The following is a 25,047-nucleotide window of genomic DNA, read 5'->3' as shown; positions in this document are numbered from 1 at the left end:
TAAATTTAAGCCGTGTTTCCATGAAAGACGCTCAAAGAGCTGCTTCACAAAGATTCTTCTGCAGAGAGAAAGGAAACCTCGGCGTCCATTTTGAAAAACCAGAACCGAGTTGTGAGAGTAAGAGCGAATAAAGCCAAGCAGGGACATGACAACCAAGAGATTTAAATGTAAAATAATTTCTTTGTTTACAATTCAGTCTGTTATGATGACACGTTTCAATTCATCTTCATGCAGAAAGTGAGATGTGACTTCACTTCCACGATGAGCACGAGATGCCTCTTTCTTATCTGGAAGCTTGAAATGGAGACCGTCCAGTTTTCAAGCTTCGTGTCTGGACTTTGAACAGGCCCTGTCCTGGTTTTAACCCAGCTGGCAAAGCTAACATCCCTTATGCACCATCAGTCAGAGTTATGTGTCAATCAATATTAACGTTGTGGCTGTTTAAGCTGCTGATCACAGATGCCCTCCTGACTATATGTAGATCATTTCAGCAGGACGATCACGTGCACAGACGCTCTATGCACCGTGCTGACGTCACAGGATAAACTCGGACTACTTGTCTGTTTGCAACGTTGAGAAAGCGCTAAAAGACCCAGACGATGACCGTAGAGCAGCTGCGAGTGTCGTAAAGTAACTTTAATTATTTAAATAATAAAGAGCCTTGTAGTCACTTCCTGTCAGCGCCTCTTTGTCCAATCAGAGTTTAAACTGTGTCTTTGCAATAACTTTCATTTTCTCCTCGCTTGTGTGGTTCTGACTCTCAGATGTTTGACACTTTGATAAAAGTGTGTGCTGAGTGAATGTAGGTGATAAAACACAAACCGAACTCTTAATAACACCTACAGCGACCTCACAGCCGCTCCGAGCGTGAAGCCAAACTTCACAATCTCATCTCAGTCAATCACACTGTTACACGCTCACAGTGCGCTCAGGCTGAGAACACACACACACACACACACACACACACACACACACACACACACACACACACCTGTTTAGACTAGATCAAAAATGTGGTTTGTCAGTTTGAGTCTGTGCTCCAGATTCTTCTTGCCCTTAATACCAGAAAAACAACATCATGCAAACATTACACAGATTGCACGCGCGCGCGCGCGCGCACACACACACACACACACACACACACACACACACACACATCGTCCGTTAATGATCTCGTTGATCATCAGACTGCTGTGATCGCGGCTCTGAGACCTCTCCGTACATCCAATCACAGAAGGATCAGTAAAGAAGCTGAGTAACTTTCATTACAGTCTCTTCAGCTCCCCCTGCTGGATGGTAGTAGATATTACCACATGTGCATTTTTCATCTTGCACATTGAAAAAGACGGTTTGAGCTGCTGGAGTTGAGACTGTGCAACATTTCTATTTTTACACAAACTCTAAAAAACAGACATTGATGAAGGTTTCTCTTCAGCTTCACAAACTAAACCTTCAATGTGTTGAAGTGAAATCATCGACACAAAGAGTGCAAATTAAACACGCATGTTTTCACTCATGCACTCCTGAAAACTTGAAGAGAAACATAAAATGAAGTTTGTTCCTGCCTTGCTCATTTCACACGGGAGCCTTTGACAGCAGGACAGTTTCTAACACTGCACGTGTCAGACCCCCCCCCCCCACCCCCACCCCCCACCCCCCTTGTCCCAATGTTGTGTATAATTGGACATATTCACGTCATCAATGAACGAGTGTAGAGGAACATACCAGCTTCATCATGTGTCAGGCCCATAATTAGGGGAAAGGGGGAGCTTTCTGGGGGCCCCATGCACATGGGGGCCCCATGAGGGTTAAGCCAAACAATGTCACCATAAATATATGCAATCATAGCAATGTTTTTAAACTTGATTAATTATCTACCTGTAGATTCATCAACATATTTGTGGCTATGAAAGTAAGAGACATCGGCCTATTTTTATTACTCGTTTTTTTGAGTCTGTATCGTCTTGTTTTCTCTCGGATTGGGTACTTTTTTTTTACCCCTTTCAAATCCTCACTTTTCCTGGATCATGCCCGTGAATCCTTAAAAAACGTCCTTGAAAAAGTCGGTGTAGAGAAAGTAGTAAAGATCTGCTCCACCGTCACCGGCTCCTCAGACCTCTGACAGGAGACGCTCTCTCAGACGTGTTTTCTGTTTTCTTCCTGCTGGTCTCCCTCAGGCTCGGTTCTGAAGGAGTTAAAGGGGTGTAAGGGAGGCCCAGCCCCCCCCCCCCCCCCCCGCCCCCTCAGCGGGTCCTGCACAGGCTTCTCGTTCTGAATCAGATTTTTCGGCCACACATCCTCCGCTGCCATGACAACCGATGAAAAGCTGCGTGTCGGCCAGCTGAGGAGGAGTTTTTGTTGGAAGTTTCAGGAGTTTTTTAACGGCAGAACCAGACAGCGCCGGTATGAGGTCTGTGTGGGGCGGCTGTGAGCGGATCAGAGGACACAGAGACAGAAACAAGAGGACGAGTTGTTTAGCAGGTAGGTGAAGATAATCCTCGTCTCACGCTGTTTTCCTTCATGTTTAGGAAGTTAACTCTGTCGTGTGTCGATGTGGCGATGAGTCTGTTAAGGTCGTCGGCTAAAGTCCTTTGGGATTTTGACATTTTGGGGCACTGCTTTGGTCTAAGTTTGTCAACCCTTAAGGGTCCCCAATCAGCAGGTAGCCCTACCCTGATTGCATATGGAGACACCTGCACACCATGTTCACTGTGCCGAACATCACAACAAACATTTCAGTGCTCTTTAAAACACTCTGTTTATTGAGTGTAATGACTGACTGAATCACTAAAGAGTAAGTCAGACGTTGGACTAGTGATTCCCAAAGGGGGGGGGGGGCCCTGGGAGGGCTTGGATTTATGACAGTACACAGAGTTTAACAACAAGTACTATGTACTGATTGAAACAAAATTCAGTATACTACGTTGGACAGGTTTTGAAAACAGCTCCGGTTTGCACGACAGTTTCCACGAGAGGAAGTTTCATGTTGCAGCTTCAATTTTTGAATTATTTCTTGCTTGATTATTATTTTTTTTTTTCATTTTGTTGTCCCACTGAAGTTTCTATTCTGTCCTTCTTGCAGACGGTGTTTGAGATCAATTCTAAAAATGTACGAATCTTAGCGAGGAGCGTGACTGACTGAGAGTTCAGTGTGAATAAGCGATCGACAGAACCAGGACAAGAATTCACTGTTGGACTTTTGTTTTCAGTCTCGTAGACCTCGGAGGTCACCATGTTTTCCCTGTCGGAGCTGGTGCCTCTGAACCAGCACCAGAGCAGGTCTAAACTCCTGAAGCCCTGGTGGGAGGTCTTCATGGACTACCTGGTGGTCCTGATGCTGATGGCGTCCGTCCTGGCCTGTACTGAGCAGCTGTCCAGGGATCGAGTGGTGTGCATCCCCATGGATCCACTATTCACCAGAAACACCAGTGATCCCAGTCCAACACCTGGTGTGGATGTGACACTGAACCCTTTTCCACAGAATACCAGCCCAGACCGTCTTCCTCCAGCCACAGGACGAAGGACACACCTGGTGTACCAGCAGTACATTTACATCAGCCAGGTAAACCCACGAGAGCAGCTGAACGTTTCTGCCTCTCTGATTGGCTAACTGCTTGTCAAGGTAATCTGTCTGTGTGTCGCTCCAGGTTTGCTACCATGAGGCTCTTCCTCTCTGCTCACGCTTCTTCCCCTACATGGCCCTGCTGCAGTCTCTCGTGCTGGTGGCCAGCGGCTCCTTCTGGCTGCACTTCCCCCACACCTCCGCTCGCATCGAGCACTTCCTGGCCATCTTGGCAAAATGTTGTGAGTCCCCGTGGACGTCTCAGGCTCTGTCCCACGCTGCCCAGCAGGAGAACCTCCAGGAGAAGGAGGAGGCGGATAAGAGACGCCCGCCGCACCCTGCTCCATCTTTGAGTTCGACCCCGGTGACCTTCAGAAGACGCTCCAGCTTGGACTCAGGCGCAGAGAGCCCGCTTTTAAAGAGGGCGTATTGTGCTGCTGCTCCTCCTCCCTCGCCGTGCCCGTCCACCCTCTCCTGCGACTCCGCCGTTTCGAACTCGTCCGAGGTGCACCCGTCTCTTTTCAAGCCCTCTGTGAAGGTGGAAAATCCCAGGCAGGTCATCAGTCTGGATAGAAGTGACGGAGAACAGGCGAGGGCGCTGTTCGAGAGGGTCCGAAAGTTTAGATCTCACTGCGAAATCTCAGACGTCATCTACAATGTGAGCAAAACTAAACACATCAAAACGCACAACACACACACACACACACACACTCAGCAGCTTTGAATGTCACTTTCATGTTTTTGTCCATCATGCATGCAAAATGTGTAATCTGCACGATGTTTCTGTTTCTGTATGAAGTGATAACCGAACAGTAATGACAGGTGAGTGGATTTAACGCCCTTCCGTTTGCTCAGGTCTACCTGGCTCAGACGGTCTTCAAACTGCTGATGGTGACGTTGATCGTGGGCTACAGCGTCCCTCTCCTCAGCTCCTTCACCTTCACACACACCTGTCACCCCGAGCAGCAGGCCTTGGTGGGCTACGCCACCTTCCAGTGTATCCACGTGATTTCCTCTCTCATGAGCAAACTGCTGGTGGCCTACCTGAGCCTGCTGGGGCTGTACGGCCTGCTCAACCTTTACACCCTCAGCTGGATTCTGCACAGGTCAGACTGTGATCACACAGACTGTGATTGTGCAGGTGCTGCTGTTCATGGCTTCAGTATAAAAAGATGCATTTCTGTATTTTTCCTTTGCAGCTCTCTGCGGCAGTATTCCTTCCACTCTCTGAAAGATCTGTGCTCCATGATTGACGTTCCCGACCTGAGAAACGACCTGGCCTTCCTGTTGCACATGTTAGACCAGTACGACCCCCTGCTGGCTCGGCGTCTGTCCGTGTTTCTGTCCCCCGTCAGCGAGAGCCGGCTCCTGGAGGAGAGCCTGGAGAGGCGCTGGGGGGAGGAGAAGCTGCGTGCCATGATGACAGCGGACGCAGACGGCGGCTCCAGACTGCAGCTGGTGGCCCTGCCTCGCCTCCCGCCCGCCCTCTACACCCTCAGCCAGCTTCAGATCCTCAAACTGGAGCTCATCACAGACGCCAGGTTCACCGCACAGGTGGCCAACATGGCTGCTCTCAGGTGAGTTCAAGACTGGATACAATAAATATGACGAACAGCTGAATTAGCCACTGTGCAAAACTTTAAGCCTTAATTTATTGAGACTGCTCGATAAATAAAAATCCCCCCTCTACAGCTTTTTATGGGGATTGACTCAGTTTTGAACCCAGCCTCTAGTGGCCACTTGCTGAAGTGCAGTTTATTGTTCCATTGTTGGTAATTGTTGATGTAGTTATTGATTCTTACACCAGGGAGCTCCATCTCTATCACTGCACAGCGGCTGTGGACCCCGGTGCACTCGGAGTCCTTCGAGAACGACTCGAGGTCCTCCACCTCACATTCACTCAGGCATCGGAGATCCCCAGCTGGGTCCTCTCCCTCCACAGCCTGCATGAGCTCCACCTCTGCGGCCGCCTGAGCAGTGACGGTGGAGTTGGACGCAGCTGGGCCTTGGGGAGTCTCCGCCAGTTACACCGCCTTCGTATGCTGGTGGTCCGTGGCAGGTTACAGCGGATCCCCGGGGAGCTGTGTGAGGTGGCGGGCAGCGTCGTGAAGCTTGAGATCTACAACGAGGGCACCAGGCTGCTCGTGCTCACAGGTCTGAAGAGGATGGTGGACCTGACGGAGCTGCTGCTGCAGGACTGTCAGCTCGAGCGTTTGCCCTCCGCCCTGCTGGCTCTCTCCAACCTGCGCTCCCTCGACCTGCAGCATAATAACCTCAGAACTCTGGAAGAGCTGCTCACCCTGGCTCACCTGAGACGTCTATCGTGCCTAAGACTTGCCTACAACCACGTCGTTGTGCTGCCGGCCAGTGTTGGTGTGCTTCGGGGTTTAGAGCTTCTCGATCTGTCAAACAACCAGCTCCAGAGCCTTCCTCCAGCTCTCTTCTCCCTTCGCCGCCTTCGTAGGCTCCTGCTGGCGGGGAACCTGCTGAAGGAGCTCCCTGCAGAGGTGAAAACACTGCAGCTGCTCACAGAGCTGGACCTCAGCGGGAACCGATTAGAGAGCCTCCCGTCGGAGCTTTTCAGAAGCTGCGTGGAGCTGCGGATCCTTAATGTGGCTCACAACTCACTCAGTTGTTTGCCTGGAGGGATTGCAGCTTCAGGCCACCTGAGCAGGTTGGACCTGCGCAGCAACAGTCTGGAGGAGCTGCCTGCTGAGCTGGGCTGCTGCTCAGGCTTGCATGGAGGGGGTCTCCTGGTGGAGGAGTGGCTGTTTCTCTCTCTGCCTCCTCAGGTCAGAGACTTCCTGAGACGCTCTTTCTGCCCCTCTGAGAAACACTCCGAGGAACAAAACCGGCCAGAGTCTGACAGTTTTCCATACTTCTCTCCTACACAGTGGAGCTTCTCTTCAGCTCTAGAATCACAGATATAAGACTAATTGTTGTCTTAAAGATACTATCACCATAATAGTGACAAATGCCTGTTGTACACTAATATATTTTTATACTTGCTGTAAAAAGTATAAGTCAGTAAAAAGTATTTTCTAGGCCTTTTATTGTTGGTGTAAAATAACATTTTAGATCCTAAGTTTGCACATTAACTATTTTTCTCTAAATATGACCAATGACCTTCAAGATGAATAATAAAAATAATGCATTTAAAAGAATAACCTATTTTAACCTTTTGGATAAATAGACCCCACTGCAGGCTGTATATATACACAGCGGTCTGTCTGTTCAGTGATGTTGGAGCTTTACAATCTGTAACTGAAAATGAAAGGATCCTACAGGGCTCAACTGGTTGGATGTATTGATATGGACAACATTAAGAACGATACATCGAGATTAAAGGATTCACTTAACTCTCGATACGATTCACAATGCTGTGTTCACGATACGATTCTCTCACAATTTATTTGACAAAATGAGACTGAAAACAAATTAGGATTAAAAAGATTCCTTTATGGGCTGCTAACACGCTTGTCGGTGTGGTTTGACCTTTTAATGTTTTGTTTTTTTCTCAAACAGAGAACAGTCAGCAACAGCAGGTATGAGAAAAACTGACCCATTTATTATATATCTACAGTATTCTACAATTAATTAAAATAAATAAAAAATAAACAAAGTCCCTGAAAAATAACCAAAATAAATCTAATAAAAACAAACTATAATTTTAAAGTCTATTAAATGGTCTCTGCTTACCAGAGCGCTTATATTGGAGATTTTAGATCCAGTCTGATAAAAATCCGATATTCGTTTTCTGGCTGATATCAGAGCGATATATCTGTTATTGATATTAAATCAGGACATCCCTAATGCCAATATAAATAATGTCTGTTTATAAAACATAACAAGCTTATAAAAACTAAAACTTCTTTTATGAATGCAAAATAATTCAATCTTGTAGAATAATATATCCCCACACAACAAAAAAAATCACAATAAAACGCAGTTGTTTATTTTGTGTAACGTAATTGTCCCTCGAGAGCTTCCGTACCTGCTCTTTGCACTGCTGCGTCCCGCTTTTTTTAACTGCGGCGTACTGCGGAACACATTCTGTCCAATCCCTGACCTCCGTTGCCAACGGGCGTCCGAATCAACCAATAATCTCAACGCTTTCCGTCGAAGGCGTACCTTCCGGTGTCGGGTATATATCGCGTTAGAGGCCTGTCCATGCGGTTTGATCTGAAGCTGGACGTTTAGCTTGAACCGCAGAAGGTAAGAATGGAAAAAACTGTGATGAATGTGACGATGAGCAATGTTTACCGAAGTTTAAGTGGCTTCAGAGAAGTTGTGTGTTTGATTTTATTTCTCTTAAATCGGAAGTTTTTGCTCTCTAAATAATTAAACGGTCTACATTGTTTGCGTTGAGGCTGTAACCGAGTTAAGCTAGCGCGTTTGAGTCAGTTAAGCTCGCTCAGATACATTTCAATGTTCTTATTTTTTATCAACACAATCCTCCCTTTTAGTCACCTCACATTATTATCTAAGGTTTCTGTTCCTTTTGAACTCGTCGCGTAAGTTTCCTTCTCTAAGAGCTAACTGTAAGGGAGTGAGCTTCCCTCGTTAGCATCGGTTATGCAACACAATGGCTTCCCACTGATGCTAACGAAGCTAACCGGCTCCGTCACCTCTGAATGTTAAAATCTGCAGATTATCATTTTATATTTGATTTTAGAGACGTGAATGAAAGGATGCGTATTAAACTGTGTGTACTCTCTCTTTTTAAAGCTAAATTAACCAGCATATTTTGACTCAGTCTGTTGAAAAGATGCGAACCGATGCTAACTGATGCTACATCAAAGTCTGCACGTTTTTATAATAACTTTAAAAAGACTTTAAGAGAAACAAGTTTAAAATTATGAAAATAATTTATTGTAGAGCATATTTCACATGACAACAATAATAATAATAATTCTAACTGTTTATTCGTTTTGTCCAGGACACTTTTGTAAGTGTTTTTCTCTCCTGGTTTAATAAAATAACACAAATATCACAAGGTGAACATTTATTCACCTTGTATTTTAAACCATGCAGACACCGTGTTTTTGAGTTGCATTACAAAGTTGTGAAAACAGGAGATATAATAATTAATAAGATCTAATTAGTATAAATACAGCGCTATAGATTTTAACATCTAAGTTAACAGATGAATAAATGTAAAAACTCTTGAGAACAGAAAACTGCAGCTTATATTCAATTTTATTTCATTTTTTCTGTATTATAATTTGGTATTTTGTGTACCCTTTGTCTTTTATTGAATGTTTGGAATAAATATTAATTGAATAGGTTTATAAGCAAAGACATTAAGATGCACATGAGTTCCCACGGATCAGTCGGCGCCCTTTAAAGCAGATTCATTAAACGTCTTAAAAAGGTCAAATGATTCCTTTTGCACGGGTGAATTTTAAGACTGATTGCCAAATCTACGCAGTCGAGTTGTTTTGGGGGTTTTTTGCGTGTCCTTAAACTGCTCAGAGATGAGTGAAGGAGGTTTACATTGAAGGAGATTAAGATGTGCAGAAACGCTGCTAAATGTGGGGCAGTCTCACATCAGTAAGACTCTGTAGTTTGTTTTATTTATGGATCTTGGGTTAGAAACAGCTGCTGTTAAAGACTAAATATGTCTATTAAAACACAGATCAACCTGACGTAGTAAAGCTGTTAAAATAAGAGATGTATGTCTTTAAAGGAGTTGAGTGTTGGGCGTGTAGTCATGTTGAGGGAACGCCACAAGAGGAGGAAAACCACGCGTGATCGCCCGTTAAACCCGCCGTCTGTTGATCGATGCCTACATGTTGTTTTCCCCCCGTTTTAGATCAAAATGGCTGAGAATGACGTGGACAACGAGCTGCTCGACTACGAGGAGGAGGAGGAGCCTCAGGGAGTGCCCGAGAGCGCCGCCCCTGCCGGCAAGAAGGAGGTGAAGGGTTCCTACGTTTCCATCCACAGCTCCGGGTTCAGAGACTTTCTGCTTAAACCGGAGCTGCTCCGTGCCATCATCGACTGTGGCTTTGAGCATCCGTCTGAAGGTAGATCTTTGGCTGTTTGCACTTCTTTATATAAACTGCATGTGCGTGAATCTTTGATGAGCAGCCTGACCTTCACTCATCGAACAGTGAAACTCTTCAGAATACTTTCTAATCAAGTCTCTATTCTGCACGTTGTCATTTACAGTCCAGCACGAGTGCATCCCGCAAGCTATCCTGAGTATGGACATCCTGTGCCAAGCCAAGTCTGGTATGGGCAAGACAGCCGTGTTTGTGCTGGCCACACTGCAGCAGATTGAACCTATTGATGGACAGGTGAGTGGAGGGTGACCTGCAGTGAAGAGATCAGACTCAAACTCGTATCCAGGGCTAACGTGCTAAATGTGAATAATTGAATCCCCAGGTGTCTGTTTTGGTCATGTGCCACACGAGAGAGCTGGCCTTCCAGATCAGCAAAGAGTACGAGCGCTTCTCCAAGTACATGCCCTCCTTGAAGGCCGCCGTGTTCTTCGGCGGCATGGCCATCAAGAAGGACGAGGAGGTTTTGAAGAAGAACTGCCCGCACATCGTGGTGGGCACGCCGGGTCGTATCCTCGCCCTCAGTCGGAGCAAGATCCTCACTCTGAAGAACGTCAAACATTTTGTCCTGGACGAGTGCGACAAAATGTTGGATCAGCTCGGTGAGTCCGTGCACACGCTTCCTCGTTGCTTCTCGCTGATCTGGCGTTGATTTGTGGATCTCTGACTCATTTGTGTTTTTGACAGACATGAGGAGTGACGTTCAGGAGATTTTCAGGGCGACGCCTCACGAGAAGCAGGTCATGATGTTCAGCGCCACATTGAGTAAAGAGATCCGACCCGTCTGTCGTAAATTCATGCAGGATGTAAGTGATGCTGAAAGACTGGCTGCATATTTAAATGTTTCCCTCGCTGCCTTCTTTAAGTCGTCTAACCCGTGTGTGTGTGTGTGTGTCCTTGTGCAGCCCATGGAAGTGTTTGTGGACGATGAGACCAAACTGACCCTCCACGGCCTGCAGCAGTACTACTCCAAACTGAAGGACAGCGAGAAGAACCGCAAACTCTTCGACCTGCTCGACGTGTTGGAGTTCAACCAGGTGAGGAGATGAAGCGATGCGTCCGCAGCCTTTTAAAAGGACGAACTTTGCTCCCGTCGAGCTGCAGGCGTGACCGCACACAAACGTGACTCCTCTGCTTTGCCTCTAGGTGGTGATCTTTGTCAAGTCTGTCCAGCGCTGCATCGCTCTGTCCCAGCTTCTGGTGGAGCAAAACTTCCCTGCAATTTCCATCCACAGGGGCATGACTCAGGAGGAGAGGTGAGAGACACACACACACACACACACACACACACACACACACACACACACACACCTCCCTCCTCTCATAAACACACACTCCTTTGAGCCCTGAATGCTGCGTGTTTACGGAGCCTAAAGCCTCATCAGTTAACTCAACACAACATTGCCTTCAAAGCGGAGTTATGACTGCAGCAGCTGTGTTGATCATCTCCCCCCCCCCCTCCTCCTCCTCCTCTCGCTCTCTGCAGGCTTTCCCGCTATCAGCAGTTCAAAGACTTCCAACGGCGGATCCTGGTGGCCACTAATCTCTTTGGCAGAGGGATGGACATCGAGCGAGTCAATATCGTCTTCAACTACGACATGCCGGAAGATTCTGACACATATTTGCACAGGGTGAGAACACGAGAGGAGCCCGATACTCATGTTATGAAACATGTTAATGCTCATAATATCCATGTTGACGCTTCTCTTCCCTCCTCAAACTCACAGTGCTGATTTTAGTTTGTCAATTTCATTTTTGTGTAAAAAAAACAAAACTTCAATCTGACGGAGAAAATAGGCTTCGCATCAGATTACAGCAGTTTGCTAATCCTAACGTGCTGCTCAAAGGCCCCGCCCACAGCCGAGCCGTGGATCGAGCGTTTCTGGGGTCGAGTAGTTGAAACATAATTTATTTTTATTTTTTTAAACTTTTATTTCACCGATTTTAAGAATCACTCTGATCAACCGCTCCGTAGCTCGAAGCTCGCCGTCGACCGTGCCTCTTCAGCAGCTGAAACTCGCTCGGTATCTTTGGGATCTTAACCCGCTGTGCCCGCTCCCGCTCAGGTTGCCCGTGCTGGTCGTTTTGGCACCAAAGGACTGGCTATCACCTTCGTGTCCGACGAGACCGACGCCAAGACCCTGAACGACGTGCAGGACCGCTTCGAGGTCAACGTGTCGGAGCTGCCAGACGAGATCGACATCTCCTCTTACAGTAAGTCTTTCCACTTCTGAACACCCGCCGACACGCAGACATGATTGTGTAACTAAAGTACCGAACAGCCCAGCAGCTCTGGGTTCATGCACCCGGGTCGGCGCCTCTTCAAACAGGAAGCAGAGATGGCGTTTTAAACTGCACAGAAACACGGCCATGTTTTAATCAGAAGTTTCCCAAAGTGGAATATCTAGGAGTTCGACTTTAGTTGGCGTGGTGTCGATGTCAGAATAAGAAATGTTTTATCCATCAGAACGACACGCCATCACTGGCGTTTTTATGACCTTCCTTTTACTGCCTCGTCCAATCAGATTCCTCCGTAGATAATCAGCTTGGGCGTTAAAGTTGGAGCGGTCTCAGTAACCACAGACTGTTGTTGTTGTTGTTGCTGCATGTGTAACGTGTCGATGAGACCTCGGTATGCTCAGCTGTTGATCCTCTCCTGTCTGTCCTCTCCTCAGTCGAGCAGTCCAGATGAGTCCTCCGGCCCGGCAGACGCCCCCCCTCCCTCCCCCCCCCCTCCATGGATCTCATGCCGTGTGTTTGGATCTAGACGTACTTCACTGTTGATTTAAAGCTCTGCTCTGTGCCCTGTGTTCACCAAACGTTTATTTTTATTGGCATTTTTTGGGGGGCGGTTTGTGTGGTGGGTTTTAATTTGTCTTTTACTGTCTGTTTTTTGCTTATTGATATTAAAACTTTTTATAAAATGCCATTTTTACTGTGGTTGTCTCTACGCCCCCCCCCTCCCTTTCCCTCCGGTGGTTTCCCCTGAGAGCAGAGCTGCAGGGAAGCGTGTAGAAAGTAGTTCTGAGGAACATGTATAACCAGTGTTTGTTTTTGTATTTTATTTTCCTCTCGATAAACGATCTGATTGTCAACAAAGAACTAAAAAAAAAAAAAGAAGTCTTTAATTATTTTGACTAACATTGCAGCTCTTTGTTCAAAGTCTTAGTGCTGAATGTGCCCGCTGTCATTGGACGCATGTCGTTAACGTAGAAAAATAAAGTTATTATAGCGCCATAAATACAGGTCACAGCTCATCTCTTCTTTGTGTAAAAACTACGTCGTCTCATTCAGCAGTGAGTAAACTCTCAGTATGAGCTCCGTCATCAGTGACGAGCTTTAAGAACGAGCAAGGAGGCGTGTGATTGGTTCATCAAGTTGGTACCTCGTGGCAGACATTGGTTAAATTTTTTTACAGATTACAGATACAGATTTTTCTTTGTTCCTTTTCTCAGAGAACCTGAGTTATTTATTTCTGTCAGGACCTAAAGACAGTTTCAACCAAACGTCTGAAAAGGAAGATTCTGGAGGAAATCACATTTTAAACAGATAAAAAAAGATGGCTGCCGGCTCGTAGAAAACTACTCATCGTGTCGGAGTGATAAAGTCTTTATTAGAAAATGCAAACATGAATTTGACTCATTGATTGTTTCAGGAGAAGTTAGCTGGAAGTCCAGAGTTATTTAGTTTTTTTTTTTTTTTTAATGTACCCTTCAGGAGCAGGACTCGTTTTTACAGATGGAAATGAATCAACAGTTGTCATGTTTTAAACTCTACATGGACTACTTGAGTAAACGGACTGGAGCTCATACAGCAGATCTACGAGAGGTCAGCCATGCATCTGTACACTCGAGTGTCCTGAAACAAAACTACAAATCCTGAAAACACAGAGACCGAACCCAACAGACCTAACCCTAACCCACGATGGCAGAAAACAAAACATTTAGCAGGTTTTTAAAAACCCAACCTTTCTCATCGAACGCTCTGAAATGTTTTAGAATCGTTTCTTCAGTTTAGTTTCAGTCGTGCATTTTTGGCCACATCACTTCTCCATTTACCGGCATCCCTGGACTACGGTTACCGCTTCAGATCGATAATTTGACTGTGACGCAGCCGAGATGCTTCTTCGTTAACGCGTTATTGGTCGGAGCGACCTGCGACTCGCCTCGTGGCGGACAGGTGCTGAAGACGTTCTTTGATCTTTTCCTGTAATGTGGATGTTTGTTTGGTGTTTTTTTTCCTTTTTTTTTAAATGGATATTTTCGGACACCTGCAGGACAGAGTTTAAGATGTTTGGATTGTTCCACCTGGTGTTTATGCGTCCTGTTTGCGTCAGTGCTGTGACGTCACCCAGCGCTGGAGACACGTCAACACCTGTGGCGATAGTTGGCACATTTCAACCTTTTGTTTGTTGATGAGATTGTTTTTCACGTTTTGAATGCAGCAGAAAAATAAAGCTCACTGGATTTACAACCAAAAGTAAAAAACAAAACAAAAGAAAACATTTCTCAGAAACAATTTAAACTTGAAGACGTCGTGAGTTATTGTTCGGTGTCGGTGAGCCGCGTGCTTCTCGTACTCGGGCCGGATTCTGGCACCAGAACGTTTCCACCCACAAGTCACAAATGACACGTTTTACTTCTCAAATCTGAATTTTACAGAAAAAAAAAAAGAGCTGCTGATTTTGTCTGGCTGCCCGTCGGACTCGGGATGGTAATTTGCACAGAATTATTCGGTTGACTTCTTGGCGCCAGATTCCCAGCCTTGTTCCTCTGCTGCTCGCTAAATGTCTCAGCTTCCCGTGGAGGCGAGGCCGGGGACGAGCTCAGCTGTGTAAATATTCCCCTCTAATGCTTACAAAGCCTCCACAAAGGCAGCTTCAACTCTGAAGTCTGTAAGTCCTCCTCTCTCTCTCCTGTAGCCTTCATCATCTGTCATCACACACGACTTTCTGAAGAGCCCGAGCGGATAAAGTCCCAGATCTGCAGGAGTCCTCGTCTCCGACAGCTCTCAGCTGTTTTGTCCCCGCTCAGCTGCAGCGTCGCTCCAAACATAGCAGCCGCCGTCTCCACAATAAATACCAGAGAATAAATACCATAAAGAGACGAGCGTCCTCCTCCGTCTTCAGATCCCTGCGAGTCTTCATTTGGTTTTTAGTTTTGCTCACTGGCACAACAAAAACCTCCAGCGTCCCCACCAAAAGTCTCAAGAGTTCAGGGGACTTTTTTTTCTGGCGAATGGCGGCAACATGGTGGCCGGTTAAACGCCGCCGTTAGTCTGACTCGTAGAGGAACAGCCCAGAAACACTTTATCTACTCTAAAAGCTCACGCTGGTCACCTCTGAGTCGCTGCTGCCTCCTCCCGATTCTTCTCCCCAAACATCCACCAAAAGATGTTTTTCCACGTGTTCGCCACGCTCGCGTCTTCTTGTAGATACACTAAGGACAGCTATTCTACAGTGGGGATCACTATGGGGGAGTTAAAGTCGTTGTTTGTGTGTGTGTGTGAGGGAATGTGGGGTTCAGGGTTAGTCCATGAACTTGTGCGTGTCTCCGTAGAGCCACCGCTGCGGAGGCATGGCCGCCTCGTTCAGATGGTTGCACTCGTCGCTGCACTTGCACGACTGGATGAACATCACGGATCGGTTGAAGCGTTCCCCGTCGGGGCAGGAGAAGGCCACGCTGGCCGTGCGCGTGCGGCGAGGCGAGCAGCAGCGGCCGTCCCTGCACACGCCGCAGTAGTTGGGCCTGTAGAGGCGGGTGCTCCTGCAGCCGGCGTACGACAGGCGGTGAGGCTCGGGCGCCTTGTGGGTACGAGAGCACTTCCTCCCTTTCTGCAGAGAGGAGGAAAAAAAGAGAGTGACTTTTCCAGTGAGAGAAAAGGCGTTCTGTCCAATTACACGAGTTTTATGAGTTCACTTTAAGTATAGCTCAAAGGAAAACGTTTGCACGCTATCACGATTGTGATTGGTCGTTTGAGTCGAGTCTTCGCCACCCATAAAATCTGCACCGCCAGCACGACTTAAAGCTTTTCTCCGGTGAAGTTAAACGCCGCTTACCAGCCGAAGCCTCGCAGGATCACAGCCAGCGAAACCCAACGACTCATTACTCAAGCTCTGCCACATGAAAAACAAAGCTGATCCCGTTAAGCGGGGCGGCGAGCGAGCGAGTGAGCGAGTAAAAGGTCAGGACAACAGGAGAGACGAACATGCCGACAATAGCTGAGGATTGACGCTGATGCACATTAACGCCCACAGCTGCAGAGGAACAGGTGCACGACAGCCCATCGAGCTCAGGAGTGGATCACGACGGGACGCCGAGTGTCGGGTACAAAATGTGAGAGAGCAAGCGAGTGGGCGAACGAGAGCTTTTATATCAGCGAGCAGAGAGCCACAGAGTGTCGCAGGTTCAGTGTGGGAGAGTTTCAGAAACGCACCGTGCGGAAGTGCAGGAACTCTGCGTTTATATAAAACACAGAAGAGAGACATAAATTATTATTATTGCACATTTTATATCAAAAGTCCCCCTTCAAGATCAGGCTGCACCATGAACGATTCACTTGAACGTCCTCTGGCGAGCGCCGGTCCTCCTGATAAACGACACCGAGGCGTTTGATTTATAGCGCTGCAACAATAACTGCGTTTTAATCCGGGTACAGACTTTGAGACTCGTCCCAGATAAAAGATCAATCATGCTCATATCCGTGGGGCGACGTCGCTCTGTGTGAGAGAGAGAGGATCCAAGATGGCGGACCATCCTGCAGGAGGGAGAGTCACACAGCAACAGAACTGTGAATAGACCGAACAGACGAGAAAAGACTGGACAGAGGAGGGGGGGGGGGGCGATTACATGCCGTGATATTAATACCAATCCGACCCCTCCGAGAGCCGTCCTTTCCTGAATCCGTTTGGCCCCGGAGCTGCTCTGCGTGTTTGTGGGCCTTTACAGGGAGAGTGTTTAAAGCAGCACACGCGTGTTCCTCACCTTGACGGGGACAGACATGGAGCTGCAGGGACGAATGTTGCACAGACGCGTCTCCTTGATCAGCTTACAGCGGGCGTTGTCGTTGGTGACACGGGAGGAGACGCCCATCCCACAGCTCCGAGAACACTGGGACCAGGAAGTAGTCTGGACCACGCACTGATCTCCCATCTGCCTCCAGGCTGGAGGGGGTAAAAGAAGAGCGAAGACATCAACGAATGATGAAAAGACAAAGTAGAGATGTTCAGATTTCTTCCTCGTTATTGAGGTGTGTAAAACAGTTTGGTAGCAGCTCGCTGCACTGACTGACGCTGGTACCGATATCACGTCTCACCTGGAGAAGTCAAGCTGGGTGAAAAGTGTGCAGGAGTGAATGTGGGTGAAAAAGGGCCGGCGGGAGAGAGAGGGGGAAAGGAGCGGTCCAGAGATCCAAAGCACACTAGCTTCATTCAGTGAACAGGCAACAGTGACGCATAGAGAGGGTGATTACAGAGAGAGAGAGAGGGGAAAGCTGGGTGACGGAGGTATGTGCTGTGTGAGAGCAGTGTGTACGAGCGAGAGCACCTCTGGTGTGCAAGGAGCCAGTGGAAAACAAGCATCACATAAACGCTAACACACACACACACACACACACACACACACACACATGCAGCTCACAGTGAGGCCGTTTGTGCACCAGGAGGCTAATATGGCGAAAACGTAAACATAATGCTTTACTGCACGGAGGAAACAGGCGCCGGAGTTGTTCCAATACCAACGCCGATATCTGCAAGTGAACGCGTCAACGCACCGATCTGTTAGCATCACAGGAAGTAGCCCGTCTGAACTCGACTGGTGCACGATCAGAGGAAACAGTGAAGAGCCAGCAGAGAGCGCTATGCTAGTTAATGCTGTGTGTCTGTTTGTAACGAGGGAAGTGTTTAACACTCGGAGGGACACGTCCACGTTTAAAAGCAACAGGAGCGCCGTCTCTTACATGCCAGGTGTTTGTTTCCACGTCTCTTCTCCCACTTCCGTCCGACCTCCACCAGCTCGTTGCCCAGCGTGTCCTTCTCCTTTTTATGTTTGTAGGGGTAGAGCTTCTTGAACGGTTTGGGGTAAGGCTTGGGGTAGGGGTATGCCGGGTAGGGAATGAAGGGGTACGGCGGGAAAGCTGGGGGCTGGGGTCGTCGGTGCGCCGGGGTCACGGCCGTGCTTCCCTTGTGGCAGTCGATGCTGAGGCAGCACTGGCCCGGGACTTTGACCAGCTGGGGGGCGGGACAGGAAGGAGACGCCAGGGGAATGTGGCTGGGGCAAAGGGGGACGCAGCCCACCGCTCCGTCGATGCAGGTGCACTGGTGCTTGCAACCGGCACGGAAGTTCTCGCCATTCTGGTAAATCCGCCCGTTGTATTCACACGATCGGCCCTCGGCCTTCGCTGTGGAGGGAAAAAATCAGATTGTTTGTAAACTGATGAAACTTTTAAACGACATGACAGCCCGTCAAAAGTGAAGCCAAAACATTTGGAGCTTCCCCGAGACTCGACTGGCTGCCGTGTAGGTTTTAACCTTCACCATATTAAAGCCTCATTTTTATTTTTTATTTTATTTATCCAGAAAAATCGAACCCCACACTTTCGTTAGCTCGAAGCGTCTGCATAACTCCGCCTAAACAAACGCCACTCGGCACTTTGATAGAAGAATCAAAATACATGACTGAGTACTTTTTTTTTCAAACTTGGTTTCTGTCAGGTTTTTTTGTTTTTTTTTCTGGCTAATTTATGTCAAAGTTTGTTGAACGCCATGATTGACAGCTCTGTTGACAAATGAGGCGCCTGCATCTTTATGCAGCTGAATATCAGAGTAGAGGAGGAACCGCCATGAAGACTAACCACGACCCGTGAGACTCTGAACAACTCATAACCCAGCATCCATCCCGGGAGGTTGTCTGGCTTCACTTGTGTGCAAAAGGACAACGTGGAGACATGTCGTCCATCTTTATGTACAGCCAATAATCTGCCTGCAGATCGAAGATGAGCATAGAAATGGTAAATCATCTTCTTGATAGCCTTGTGTCTTTGCACAGAGACGGAGAGGGACACGTCTCTGTTAATGAACCTTTAATATGCCTGGAAGGAGGAGAAGATGAGGCAGAGAGAGACACACTATCTCCAGGTTTATGAGGCCGCCTCTATTCTTAGAACACAGGAGGTATTTTGACTTGTTTACCTCCTCCGCTCCCTCCCAACACAGAACCCCAGATACCCCCCTTTATATAGAAACACATGTATAAAAATACCATTGTGCATGCATGTGTATTTTTTGCATGTTTGTGTGCACACTGAACTGCTTGTATAAATCCAGAGTTGGCGGGGTTTCAGTCCAAGCTGAAGAAGGCGCTCTGTTTTTGAGCTGAGCTCGAAGCCTGCAGCCCGTATCAAAGACAAACTCCAGCCGCCACGTTCCCCACCCTGAAGTTACACATTCCCTCGCTCAACCCCGAGGAAAAAACCCAAACTGTTCCCAATCTAAACCAAACCCCCCCCCCCCTCTCTCAGCCCCCCCCTCCTCCCCCGCCTCAGTTTGCTCCGTACCCCTGCAGATGCCGTTGGTACGACCCACGTCGTTGCCGTAGTTGCACTCAAGTCCTTTGTGGTGGTCGCATGGTCGCCCCTCATGGCAGTCCTGGTTGAGCTGAGCGGCACACACCTTGCAGCAGCCGCAGCCGTCAGGGACCGAGCTGACCCCAGGGGGGCAGGACGGGGGGCCCGCTGGACACTCGCATATCACCGGACATCCAGCGTTCACCTACATGAGAGGACAGAGAGAGCGACTTTATCGACCTGTCAAACAACAACTTCAGCTCTGACGTCACTACGTGTTTATCTGGACGTATCAAACTACAGTCCCACATGCATCCCCGGACACCCTGACCCTGAAGTTTTACGGAGTTGACTTTTCACACGGGATGCGAGACATGATAAGATATTTCAGGAGTCAGGATTAAAGACACCTGCAGTTCACCCTGAAAACTGTGCATGTGTGAAAAAGCTCCATGTGGTGAATGAACCAATCATAAACAATCATTATCACCACCAGCCTTAAAAGAGAAACTCAGACGTCTGTATTAGCACCGACCTCAAATGTGACAACCGATGTGTGTTGATGATTATTTTATTGATCCTGGTCGATTCAGTCTCAAAGTGTAAACATCAAGACAATGAGAGAGTCGACCAGGATGTTCCCCGTGATCCCCGTTTCCACCAAGTGCTCTGGTTCAGTTCAGTTTGGCACCTAAATATATTAAATGTTCAAAAGTCAGAAATGGAACCAAAACTGATCTGATCCGAATCCCAAAATCCGAACTGAGACGCACCGCGGTCCGCTGGTCGAATGAGTCGGATGATGATCCTCCAAATGTCCTGTGGCTTTTCAGAGACTCGTCGTATGAAGTCAGCGTGCAGACCTCTGCTGGACCGCCTCCCTTGTCCTTTTCTTTACAGCGCTGCGCTGCTATGACGTCATGCTATCACGTCGCTGACGCCACTATCTGGCTAACACTTAGCTTACCAAGTGAGAACATGGTTGTCTGTGGTAATGTATGCAAGATTAAAGCCATGTCTATCTCTGCTGTTAAAGTGGACAGTTTAATATGGGGCTTAATGGGGATTGACTCACTTTTGGAGACAGCCTCAAGTGGACACACAAGGAACTGCAGATTTTTGCTCTGGGCTTAATCTTCAACACCGGAGGAAGCTGCTTGGACAAAAACAAGGGACTCTCCCAGGAAAGGTAAACAGTATGTTTTTCTCCTTTGACTATTTCAAAGTGAAGATGTGAATCACATATATTGGATGTCTTTGCATTTGACTGTTTTTAACCACAGGACTGCCCGGTTTTTCTTTTAATCCTGCGTTCGCCACAACGAGCCCAACTCTTCTCGCTCGGTTTGAACTTGCAGGCACACTTTTTATTTAGAGACAAATCTAAGTATCTGGATGTTTATCTGTTATTTTCTATGATTGTGTAAGCCACACTCGGAGAGAGCAGGACAAAAGTTTGACTCTTGTTACACGGATCACAGAAATTCCTCAAAGTGTGCCGGGTTCAAACATTGGCTGAATACCCGGCACTGTCCCTCAGGCCCCACAGGGATATCTGTAACCCTCTGTCGCCTTCCGCTTGGCATCCGCCGTGTGAGCAAGGATGAAAGGTGCGCTCTCTGACCCAACTACCCACACACACACACACACACACACACACACACACACACACACAGCAGGTATCAGACATGGATCACAGAGAGCTCGATCACCTTCCTGATTCTGCAACCTCTCAAACCCAGGTCCGGTCTTCAGACTCAGACGGGCCAACAGAACTGGATATGACACCAACACCAACATGAAGCCTTGAACCTACTCTGCTGCTGACATCCTAAAATCCTCCTTTTCATATTTATAGCATGTGATGCGTTCAAACACACCTTCACACATTTATACATGTAATAATAATAATAATAATTTTATTTATAGAGCGCTTTTAGACAAAGTGCTTTACACAGCTTAAAAGCTCAACACACAGACATAACACATCATTAAAAACATCAGGCATAAACAGCAGTGAAAAGGTGGGTCTTCAACTTTGCTTTGAACACATCAATGGAACAAGAAAGTCTGATGTCCGCAGGGAGAGTGTTCCAGAGAGTGGGAGCGCGGAATGAAAAGGACCGCTCACCAATAGTCTTTTTGCGAACCTTAGGGACAGCTAAGAGGCCAGTCCCCTGTGAGCGAAGTGACCGAGCAGGCACATACAAATCTAAGAGACCAGTCAGGTATGCTGGTGCAGAGCCATTTACAATTTTAAAAGTCAGCAGTAACACTTTAAAATCCGCTCTGGCGTGAACAGGCAACCAGTGGAGAGAGGAGAGCACCGGAGTTATGTGCTCATACCTGTTGGATCCAGTAAGAAGGCGTGCTGCAGCGTTCTGCACCATCTGCAGACCTCGCAGACTCTTCTTGGGCAGACCCGACAGAAGAACATTACAGTAATCCAACCGTGATGATACAAATGCATGGATAAGAGTCTCAGCATCATTAAAGGACAGGATTGATCTAATTTTAGCGATGTTTCTTAGGTGAAAAAATGACACTCTTGTCACCTCTTTAATGTGAAGGTCAAAAGAAAGAGTTTGATCAAACACAACACCAAGATTTTTCACTCTGTCCCTACAGTAAATGGCACAGTCATCAAGTGACAGAGTAAAGCCATCGTACAAATGATTCAGTCTTGCTGGGCCGACAACCATCATCTCGGTCTTGGCCGAGTTAAGAAGCAGGAAGTTTGAAGACAACCATCCTCTAACAGCAGCTAGACAGGACTCAAGCTTCGACGCAACAGACTCATTACCTGCTACAATTGGCATATACAACTGCAAGTCATCTGCATAGCAATGAAAAGCAATCCCACACGAACGCAAAATGTGACCCAGTGGTGCCAGATACATAGAAAACAGCAGCGGACCGAGGACAGACCCCTGAGGAACCCCATGCTTTACAGCACAAGACTCAGAGACCTCATTATTAAATAAAACTCGCTGAGATCTTTCTGACAGATAAGATCTCAACCACTGAAGCACATGACCCGAGATGCCAAAGTGTTTCTCCAGTCGATCTAACAGTATACAGTGGTCCACAGTGTCAAAGGCTGCGCTGAGATCTAGCAACAGTAAAACGGATGTTGAGTCTGCATCTGCAGCCAACAATAAATCGTTCACCACCTTAGTCAGTGCTGTTTCTGTGGAGTGATTTACTCGAAATGCAGACTGTAGTGGCTCAAAGAGATCATGAGACGATAGATATTACAGCAGTATAATTATGGATCCAAAGAAAGCCTGATCCTGATGTTCAAACGTTTGTGAAGGAATTTTTTTTTTTTTTTGATAGATACTTTATTGATCCCGAGGGAAATTCAAGTTTTTTTATTATTATTATTATTATTTTTTTTTATGACAGTCATGACATTTGACATGACATTTGACATGACATTTTTGGACTCTTCTTCATTTGTCTTTTATTTGCATTGAACACTTTAGTTTGCAGATACGTTTCCGTTTATATTTTAGGGAGAAATGCTTGAAATCTGCTGCATTACTACATATTTAATCAAACAAATGTATTGCCTCGACTTTGACCACCGTAAAGAGAAAAACACCCCTCCTTTCATTCATGCAATGACAATAATAAACAGAAGAGATAAAACAAATCACTCTGTAATGCATTTTTTTATTTCAACCTCTAGTTGACACTGATATTTGAAAATGTCCTGGAAGTAGTTTTAGTTTTAATGAAAGGAGTGGTTATGCATCTCGTGACCCCTAAAACATCCTTAAAAGACCCCTGATGGTCCGCGAACCGCAGTGAGGAAACCAGGAACCAAAGTTGCAGATTTTAGTCACAGAAGCAGAAAGTCAAGTTTAGTTACTGTGCTGAAATCCTTCACGGTAAATCATCAAGCTGAAATGAAATCCGCGCACGAGCTGCTGCTGCTGCAGGACAGGCACGTGAGTGTTTACATGAAGCAAAACACAGAAAATCAAAAGTTCACACACTCACCAAGCCGACTGTGAGCACCTGAGAGACGGCGAGCAGAAGCACTAGACCCATGCTGTCTGCTCCCTCACATACGGACATAAAAATAAAAGATACAAAAATAATATTTAAAAATATCACAGAATAAAAGATTAAATCCTCCAAAGGTTCAAAAACAAAAGCATTTAATCCGACAGGCGCGAGGCAGCACTCATGTCCTCCATCACTTCTTCATTTTCATCGATCACACGTTGAGGCTTGTTTTTATATCAGCCTCGTGCTTTTTATGGAAGCCACGCCCACTGTAAACTATTTTACACCTATCAGAATGCAGGCGGGAGGCTGAGACAAGGGGAAAGGGGCGTGGCCTACCACTCCAGCAGTGAGAGCGGAGACTTGCTGCGGAGAAGGGGAGGGTGGGGGAGAGGAAAGGGGGCGTGGCCAGGCATGAATGCAGTCATTCATAAAAATTCAGAATTACTACATTCCGAAGAGGAGCTGGCTGCTTCTGGGAGTTTATTTATTTATGTTTGAGTGGACATAATATTTTCGATGCTTTAAAGTTCTTTTCACACGCATACCTCCGTCCTGCTGCTGCTTTGTGAAAAGTTACATAAATATACTCAGCTGCATTAATACAGGAGGGCAGCCATGGAAAACAACGAGGAATTTCCCGACAGCGCTTTAAGAAAAACACAGTCAGACGAAACGACGAGAGCAGACGAGTGTTTAGAGTTTAAAAAGGTTCTGATCATCTCCTGTGTAATTCATCGCCTTCTTTTCCTCCAACCATATCCTGTCTTTAGACCCCACATCCCTTCAGCCTACTGAGAGGTTCCCAGGCCACCTCTGCACTTACACACACACACACACACACACACACACACACACACTTACACATGTAAACGTACAAGTATTTAGTTGAGTTGGTTTTAGGTTTTCAAAGACCGCCTGGATAATCTTCCTGTCATCTCTGCAGACACGCACACAGGAAATCTACACCTGACACACACACACTGACACACACACTCTGACACACACACTCTGACACACACACACTCTGACACACACTCTGACAAACAATGGCACACACTCTGACACACACACTCTGACACACACACTCTGACACACACACACACTGACACACTCTGACACACACACACTGACACACACACACTGACACACTCTGACACACACACACTGACACACACACTCTGACACACAATGACACACACACTCTGACACACACTCTGACACACTGTGACACACAGAGACACACACACACACACACACACACACACACACTGCTCCCTCTTCCTGCTGTAAACTGGATCCCCTCGCTGACATGTGTTCTTACTCTGTGTTTGATAAATGATGGAAATGATAAACCCTCCTTAGTGTGAGACGCAGCTAATTGTTGTTTTCATGTGTGTCATTAAACAGTGCAGACATCACTCCTAAATGACTACATGAACTAAACGCCATGTTGATGACGAATATCACGTCACCTCGAGTTGTTGTTCCGACTCGAGCTGTTCATTTTCCAAATTTAAAAAAACCCGTTTGTTTTATTTAAAAGTGTCGGAAGCAGGGGAAGTTTGGGCTGCCTTTATAAAGCTGCTGGACTCGTTTTGATTGGCCACTGGGCTTGTTTTGTCACACAGACCTGGCGACCCTGCCCACCTGTGTCCCTTCCCGTCAGCTCAGTCTCACCTGGCTGTGTTGCTTCTGGATTTCCATCACACACACTTTCCCTCTAAACCAGAAAGATTTTGTTTTATGCTTGTGGTTATTAATTATTGTGGTGATGTCTGCAGTTGTTTCCTTTAGCTTCACCTTCATACATGACAAGCTGTCACAAACTGCAGCTCACAC

The 25,047-nt window shown here is 46.9% G+C and overlaps 3 protein-coding genes across 3 annotated transcripts; 2 read left to right on the top strand and 1 right to left on the bottom strand.

Moving 5' to 3' along the window:
• The first annotated feature begins 2,315 nt into the window (after nucleotides 1–2,315).
• LOC306838638 (volume-regulated anion channel subunit LRRC8D) lies at nucleotides 2,316–7,071 on the top strand. The gene is made up of 6 exons (XM_079366943.1): nucleotides 2,316–2,481; nucleotides 3,210–3,562; nucleotides 3,648–4,220; nucleotides 4,418–4,668; nucleotides 4,762–5,139; nucleotides 5,370–7,071. Exons 2-6 carry the CDS (start codon nucleotides 3,233–3,235, stop codon nucleotides 6,490–6,492), a joined length of 2,655 nt encoding a protein of 884 aa, XP_079223069.1. The 5' UTR covers nucleotides 2,316–2,481; nucleotides 3,210–3,232; the 3' UTR covers nucleotides 6,493–7,071.
• A 571-nt stretch (nucleotides 7,072–7,642) lies between these two features.
• On the top strand, nucleotides 7,643–12,556 carry ddx39ab (DEAD (Asp-Glu-Ala-Asp) box polypeptide 39Ab). Its single transcript, XM_079365627.1, has 10 exons — nucleotides 7,643–7,777; nucleotides 9,378–9,591; nucleotides 9,737–9,864; nucleotides 9,953–10,229; nucleotides 10,315–10,433; nucleotides 10,533–10,664; nucleotides 10,774–10,883; nucleotides 11,114–11,258; nucleotides 11,694–11,841; nucleotides 12,303–12,556. Exons 2-10 carry the CDS (start codon nucleotides 9,384–9,386, stop codon nucleotides 12,317–12,319), a joined length of 1,284 nt encoding a protein of 427 aa, XP_079221753.1. The 5' UTR covers nucleotides 7,643–7,777; nucleotides 9,378–9,383; the 3' UTR covers nucleotides 12,320–12,556.
• A 664-nt stretch (nucleotides 12,557–13,220) lies between these two features.
• LOC306837724 (CCN family member 1) lies at nucleotides 13,221–23,554 on the bottom strand. Its single transcript, XM_079365461.1, has 5 exons — nucleotides 23,197–23,554; nucleotides 19,180–19,393; nucleotides 17,584–18,024; nucleotides 16,611–16,789; nucleotides 13,221–15,460 (listed from the first exon to the last, which is right to left on the bottom strand). The coding sequence occupies exons 1-5, from the start codon at nucleotides 23,272–23,274 to the stop codon at nucleotides 15,155–15,157; spliced, it is 1,218 nt and encodes a 405-aa protein (XP_079221587.1). The 5' UTR covers nucleotides 23,275–23,554; the 3' UTR covers nucleotides 13,221–15,154.
• Nucleotides 23,555–25,047: the final 1,493 nt, after the last annotated feature.

Source organism: Symphodus melops (assembly GCF_947650265.1).
Source record: "Symphodus melops genome assembly, chromosome: 17".
NCBI classification, from domain to species: Eukaryota; Metazoa; Chordata; class Actinopteri; order Labriformes; family Labridae; genus Symphodus; species Symphodus melops.
Note: the sequence above shows the minus strand (reverse complement) of the source record. Positions and strands in the feature narration are given on the sequence as shown.

Excerpts from the sequence above, each read along its gene's own strand:
- LOC306838638 (XM_079366943.1), top strand. The coding sequence starts at position 3,233 with ATGTTTTCCCTGTCGGAGCTGGTGCCTCTGAACCAGCACCAGAGCAGG. Across the intron at positions 3,563-3,647 it reads AGTACATTTACATCAGCCAG|GTTTGCTACCATGAGGCTCT; the intron begins GTAAACCCACGA and ends GTGTCGCTCCAG. Across the intron at positions 5,140-5,369 it reads GCCAACATGGCTGCTCTCAG|GGAGCTCCATCTCTATCACT; the intron begins GTGAGTTCAAGA and ends TTCTTACACCAG.
- ddx39ab (XM_079365627.1), top strand. The coding sequence starts at position 9,384 with ATGGCTGAGAATGACGTGGACAACGAGCTGCTCGACTACGAGGAGGAG. Across the intron at positions 10,230-10,314 it reads CAAAATGTTGGATCAGCTCG|ACATGAGGAGTGACGTTCAG; the intron begins GTGAGTCCGTGC and ends TGTTTTTGACAG. Across the intron at positions 10,434-10,532 it reads GTCGTAAATTCATGCAGGAT|CCCATGGAAGTGTTTGTGGA; the intron begins GTAAGTGATGCT and ends GTCCTTGTGCAG.
- LOC306837724 (XM_079365461.1), bottom strand. The coding sequence starts at position 23,274 with ATGTCCGTATGTGAGGGAGCAGACAGCATGGGTCTAGTGCTTCTGCTC. Across the intron at positions 16,790-17,583 it reads TGGAAACAAACACCTGGCAT|CCTGGAGGCAGATGGGAGAT; the intron begins GTAAGAGACGGC and ends TACCCCCTCCAG. Across the intron at positions 15,461-16,610 it reads CCATGTCTGTCCCCGTCAAG|AAAGGGAGGAAGTGCTCTCG; the intron begins GTGAGGAACACG and ends TCCTCTCTGCAG.